This window comes from Populus nigra, chromosome 10 (assembly GCF_951802175.1).
Source record: "Populus nigra chromosome 10, ddPopNigr1.1, whole genome shotgun sequence".
NCBI classification, from domain to species: Eukaryota; Viridiplantae; Streptophyta; class Magnoliopsida; order Malpighiales; family Salicaceae; genus Populus; species Populus nigra.
The window spans coordinates 7,780,869-7,787,737 of record NC_084861.1 but is presented as its reverse complement, the minus strand read 5'-3'; the positions used below and the strand labels follow the sequence as shown (position 1 = coordinate 7,787,737).

At 37.9% G+C, this 6,869-nt stretch overlaps 1 protein-coding gene across 1 annotated transcript; it reads left to right on the top strand.

Annotated features, from left to right (window-relative positions):
* The first annotated feature begins 397 nt into the window (after positions 1-397).
* Positions 398-6,497, top strand: LOC133705558 (uncharacterized). The gene is made up of 10 exons (XM_062130833.1): positions 398-1,000; positions 1,080-1,217; positions 1,618-1,806; positions 4,176-4,313; positions 4,408-4,526; positions 4,652-4,784; positions 4,879-5,008; positions 5,112-5,191; positions 5,306-5,440; positions 5,628-6,497. Exons 1-10 carry the CDS (start codon positions 527-529, stop codon positions 5,859-5,861), a joined length of 1,770 nt encoding a protein of 589 aa, XP_061986817.1. The 5' UTR covers positions 398-526; the 3' UTR covers positions 5,862-6,497.
* The last annotated feature ends 372 nt before the right edge of the window (positions 6,498-6,869 follow it).

Here is a 6,869-nt window from a genome sequence, read left to right as displayed (position 1 = left end):
TACACCCATCCGCAGGTCAATTCTTAACCTCTCTGGCCTTATAACAAAAATACTCCAGCAAGTAGCTATCCTTCAATCCAGGATTGCCTTTTGATTTTGCCTTGCATTTTTGTTTAAGATAATTTGGCTTAACATCCCACCCTTGCCCTCCAAATTTCACCAACAAAATGACTATTTTTTAAAAGTATTTTTATTTTTAGATTTTTATTTTATTTTTAGATATTAACATATTTAAAGGTAAAAAAACAAACATTCCCGAAAGCTTCTATTAAGTGGCCATTAATCGACGATCATTAAGGATAATGCACTATTTAGAAGGAAAAAAAAAACATAAAATTAATAGGAAAGGCAACACGGTAACAGTAATAGGTCAAATTAAAGAAGTCAACTCGTTCAAATCGTCTCCCCAGCCAAAAATTTCCTTTTATTTCCCCTCGTTTCTCTTTACCTCTCTCCGTGAAAAAGCTAGACATTTTTTTGTTTATAAAAAAAACTCCTATATTTGAAGAGGAAGAACAACAACAGCATGGATTCCTTTGAATCAAACGAAAATCACCAAATCGCCGGCAACATCAACACTCACTCAAACACCAACGATCACGGCTGGCAAAAAGTCACTTACGCCAAGCGCCAGCGAAAGCAGAAACCCGCTGCTCATTCCGCCGCCAATAATTCCAATGACAACAACGAACCAAACAATGTCTTCCGATCTCTCGAGCTTCAGTCTGAAGACCGCCGCCTTAAAATTATTGAATCTCAGAGAGTCGCCGCAAATGCCGTCGCTGTTGCTGATACTCGATCGAGATCGAAGCACCACCAATCTGATGGCAACGAAGGTGATGATTATGATAGCGATGATACTGGATCTCTCGAGGAGAATGCCAAGGCCGATGAGAAGAAAGTGAAGCAGAAGAAACCTAAGAAACCTAAAGTGACTGTAACTGAAGCCGCCGCTAAAATTGATGCCGCCGATCTTGCTACCTTTCTCTCTGACATATCGGTAGGTGTATTATATATTTATTTCTGTAATTTTGAATGATATGGTTGATTTTTGACATGTAGTTTTTTGGTTTTTGTAGGGGTCATATGAGGGGCAGCAAGAGATTCAGCTGATGCGATTTGCGGATTATTTTGGGAGGGCGTTTTCGGCAGTGAATTCGTCGCAGTTTCCTTGGGTTAAGATGTTCAGGGAGAATACTGTGGCCAGACTTGCCGATGTGAGTTCTAATTTAAACGTTTGTTTTGGTTTATTTAGAGATTTTATGTTAAATTCTGTCATAGGTTCAGCATAGCAAATTTCAAATCTTTAATTTGATTGAATTTAAGATGTCATGTATGCATTGTTTTTTCGTCTACCTGCACTGCATTGTCGTTATGTTAGTTTGTAGAGGACAATTCCATTTATTTGTAAACTTATAGCATTTTTATGAAATTGATTTCATCATGTATGACTTGATGTACAGTTATGTTTTTTTTATTATATCCACCACTTGTCTCACATGCATTCTTTTGATTATCATGTCCTCTACATTGCTGATATTTTAGTCTGACATCTTAAGGAATTTTTTTTTTTCCATTTTTCATGAAATAATTTTTGGCTATTGTATGCTTCAACAGATTCCGCTGTCTCATATTTCTGAAGCTGTTTATAAAACATCTGCTGACTGGATTAACCAACGCTCCATTGTAGCGCTTGGTTCATTTGTACTCTGGTCTTTAGACAGCATTCTTGCAGACTTGACAAGCCAGCAAGGTGGTTCTAAAGGTTCTAAAAAGGGCACTCAGCAAGCATCGTCGAAGTCTCAGGTAAGTTGCTGGAAACATTGCTGTGTTTTTTCCACACAATGTCTTGCACTTGCCTGCTCATTGGTCTGATGCATGGCACTGTTGAGTTGTGGTTTTTCCTGATTTACATGAATGTTTAGTGGTTCCCAACACTGTGGCTAATTTCCTCAGGTGCATGAATGTAGAGTTTAATTTGTGTATAATAGAAAGTTTTCGGTTCAACTTGGAGATATATTAATATTTGGTGCTATCTTTATTAGAATAGTGTCATGTCTTTGATGCGTTGAGCTTTTAAACATGCAGGGTGGTCAAAATGTTCTTGAAGCATATATTTTGACATAAAACAACATATGGTACAGACACTTGTACATTTATCATGTTATGATCGAGGATTGAGTAGATGGAAATACATAAGAACTTTTGCATTTTGATTTTATCAATTAATTCATCTTTTCCTGTAAATGCAGGTAGTAATTTGTGTGTGCTTAACACAAAAGTATATATTCATTAGAAAGCAGCAAGTAACAGCAAGTAGACATCCAAAAATTGAAACCTTGACACATTGAATTAATTCACGTGGCATCTACGAGAACATAGTCTTTGAAGAGTAAATGTGTGCCATTGGATAGATCCCAACCTGCCCTGACCCCATCGTATTTACTACCAGTCCCAAACTCTTGCATATTACTCAATGACATGCATAGGCTTCAGGACTATGAACTCCTTAGCCCTACTGATCTCAACTTCCTAATGGAAATATATTGGGTTTATTATATTCTCATAGATAGCTTGGCCTCACCTCTGAGTGTTAACCATGATGCGCAAGCCTCACATCTAGAGTCATTGGCCTTACATGAGCCTTGTGCTAACTTCATGCCTGGTTCATGATGCTTACAAGTTCAACTTGTAAACATCAACCTATTTTTCAATTTGAGTTGCAATTACTTTCTTTCTTTTAAGTGGCATAAGTCCTTTCAGCATTCCATTACTGTTTTGATAATCAATACACTTGAACTAGTATATTGAAATCCAAATACTATAAACTCTTTTTTAAACCAAACACTGGTGAATGCGGGCCGTCATCTTGTGGGTGACCAATTCTGTTGTTCCATAACCACCATTTCTCCTGAAATAATATTGGAGGAGGTCAAATTTAGGTTTGAAAATCAAGAACTTAGATTGCTAAATTTTATGTGGGATTGTTTATTTTAGCTGTAAACGTCAGGTTTGACTTTCCCCTCTGAGTTGTTATGTTAGAAACTTTAGGTGTTCCATTAATGCTGCTGTCTGGAACATGCATATCAAAGCCATTTTGGTCTAATCAGGTTCCTTAAATGAAATTTTCATGAAGCGTCAGGAAAAGCTCTGTTTGGAGTGAGTAAGCCATGCAACCCTTTTTAATACGTGGTACGTTGTTATCCTGTCAGTTGGGATGTAGAGTGCATTCATCAATCATTTGATTTGTACAGTTTGGGTTTCTTTTTATAATGATAGGTTGCTTAAGGAAGTCCATATTTAGAATCATCTCACACAAAAATGTTTGGGAGGTGGTTTCTGTAAGAATTTAGGAGTGACTTTCTGACAAAATGCATTTTGATACATCACATGTAACTTCAGGTGTACTTCTTGGATGCCAAAAAATAGGTTTTGGAGTAAATAAATCCAGATTTTCTTCCATAATAGTCTGGCTTAGTATGGCTTTTTTTCTTCCTCCTCGATGAGGCTTTGATGCGCGTTGCTCTTGAGAGATTTGAGCACTTGCTGTATGATTTATTTAATGTAAACAGATCATGCTTTTTCTTTGTTCAAGCATCTATAAGCCAACATGTTGGAGGTTGCTCCATTTTTTTTTAATATTGATTATTAAAGTTTAGCTATGAGCTACAGCTAACAACTGGTGCTTTTGTTATTGAATTCTGGTTTCAGCAATCCAGAAGGCCTGATATGTTAACTTTTTTTTTGCTTACTAATAACAAAGAACACTTCCAGACCCCGGACACATTTGTGGCCTGTTTAATCTGGTGCTTTTAATTTTGGGCATGGCTATCTGTTTAATGAAAGGGCATATTTACAAATTGTGAGCACTCAGAATGTCTTGGCTAATGTCGAACCCATGGTTGGTCTCAGGATCCATTTTCTAGTTTCTTGTTTGTAATAACTCTTTCTTTCTCTCCCTACTATCTATTAACAATCGGATTAGTCCACTCCAGATGCTTCCTTTTACTCTCTGAATTACAGCTTCTCTTTAATCTCTATACCTTGGTGGTAATAGCTGTTCTTGCAAACTGAGTTTTGTGTTTTTGTTTTTCTCTAAATGCTTTACTATGGATAGACTTGCTTGTGAAAACTTTTTACTTTGTCTAAGTGTTGATGTATAAATGAAATGACAGGTCGCAATGTTTGTAGTTCTGGCATTGGTGTTGCGACGAAAACCTGATGCTTTGGTTAATGTACTGCCAACACTCAGGGAAGGTTCAAAGTATCAAGGACAGGACAAACTTGTGGTTATTGTATGGATGATAGCACAGGTAACGAAACAGTTGTATGACTTCAGTGGTCTGCAAGATGGGCACCTGTATCCATTGTTTTGTTGACCTTAACTATGCAAATTTTATTGTGTAGGCCTCTCATGGTGATTTGGCAGTAGGGTTGTACTCTTGGGCACATAACCTTCTGCCTATAATGAGTGGCAAAAGTTCTAACCCACAGTCCAGGGATATAATTTTGCAGCTAGTGGAGAAGTATGTACGCTTTGTAATCTGCCATTCTTCTCCCCCACCCCCCGCACGCACACACAGCACACACAGCTCTCCTCCCTTTGCTTTGAACTCTAATTTTTTTAAAATTTTGTTCTATTCGGTTGCAGAATTTTGTCTGCTCCGAAGGCTAGATCAATATTGGTAAGTGGTGCTGTTAGAAAGGGGGAGCGCTTGATGCCACCTTCTGCACTTGAAATACTGTTACGAGCTACCTTCCCTCCATCTTCAGCTAGAATAAAGGTGAGTATTTTGATCTGGGCATCTGTTGTATCGGTGCTCGAAGATATTATAGGTTCAGTGCTCTTAATTTCTTTTGTATGTGGTGTTCATGCAGGCTACTGAAAGATTTGCAGCAATCTATCCCTCCCTAAAGGAGGTGGCTCTTGCTGGCGCTTCTGGAAGCAAAGCAATGAAACAAGTATCACAGCAGATACTGAGCTTTGCTCTAAAGGCAGCTGGAGAAAGTATGAGAGCTTGATTTGATTGCATTTTCAGTTACGTAATCTTTTTGCCATCTAGGGAAAATGATCTTAAAGTTCAACATGATATATGTACTGTCTTTAACAGGCATTCCAGAGTTATCTAAGGAAGCAGCTGGAATTTCCATCTGGTGTTTGACTGAAAATGCTGATTGTTACAAGCAATGGGTAAGTTACTTTCTTTGTTTTGTTTTTTCCATAATGAGTTTTATGTTCATAGATGCTGGCTATCCTTGTTTTGTCACCACCCATGTCTAATTTTGTCATGAACTGGAGAAACAGGATAAGGTTTACCAGGATAATCTAGAATCTAGTGTTGCTATTCTTAAAAGACTTACGGAGGAATGGAAGGAGCTTTCAGTGAAAATGGCTCCTCTGGATCCTTTGAGGGAAACCATCAAGAACTTCAGACAGAAGGTAGTATCTTGCTCTTTTCTATTATTTGTTCTCTATTAGCATTTTCAAATTATTTGGCGACTGTAATACAATTTCAATGTAAAAGCTATTCCCCTTCATGTTGTAACTGAATCCTTACCTATGAAAGTGCTATTCATGGTATGCGAAGTAATTTTCCTAATTCCTGGTTTATGATTTTTGCATATAGAACGAGAAAGGAATGGAAACTGAAGCTGATGCTGCTCGCCAAGCACTCTTCAGGGATGCAGATAAGTACAGCAAGGCGCTATCAGGAAAATTATCACATGGCCATGGTTGCCTTAAAGGTATGGCCGTTGCTATTGTTGCATTGGCTGCTGGTGCTGCCGTCATGTCCTCAAACTTGGAATCCTGGGATTGGAAGGAACTGCCTGTATTTATTAGCTCTCAATTCTCTTTCTAAGGAGGATGCTGTATGATTGTCAACCAACATTGGTGCAAAGCATCGATTTGTTTTTAGGACACCAGCTTTCCTCAATTTTGCACTCTTGATAATAGAGAAAGGGAAAAAAATTCGATGACATTTAGGATCCCTTTTTGGTGGTACACATACAGCATGAGAACTTGGGCTGTTGCGGTATCGAGAAAGGCACAATGGCTCTAGGGTGGGAGACCTTTTGAAAGGTCTCGTTCCCTTCAAATAAGTTGATCAAAACCAGTTTATTTGATATTTTGACTTTGAGGTTTTGTGAACGAAATCATATTACATGTTGAGAATATTTGAAGTTCTCGAAAAGAATGAGGTACAAACAAGTAAATAACCAATAGGAAGCATTTTGTCAGTCGCCTTAATGTATCTGGAAGAGATCCAATTACGTTTGCTGCTAGAACTTGGAGCTAGCGGGATAGCTTTGCTTTGAACGATCCTCTGGTTGGAAAATGCTTTGCAGAGAAGAAACATACAGATTGCAGAGCTGGTTTGTGGTGAGAGATCATTCTATTGCTTCTTATGGCGTCAAATTTTATCGATGTTTGTATAATTTGTTAGTGTGTATAACAACATAACTAGATGTTTTCATTCTATTCTCCACTTTTTGACTGTCTTGTGATTTTTAAATTTCTTTGAACTTATGACTCGTGCTTTTAACATGTCTTCCAAATTCACTTTCATCTGCTTCAACAAAGTTGATGCAGTTGCCATTATGGTGCTGGCGCAATGGTGTTGAAATAAAACTGATGAATCTTCACAGCAACAATGCTCAATGGTTATTTCGGTTCTTCCATTTTCTTGCAATTCCCACAAAGGAGAGAAGAAAACTGCAGGACGGAGGAGAAAGTTCACTTCAACAACTGGAGTTTAAATGTTTGTTTTAAGTTGTGCAAATAACAGATCTCTGTCGCGTATATGGTACAAGCAAGCTTGCCAAGGGCCTAAAGTCGACAAGTTTCTGAGATTTTCAATCATGATCTT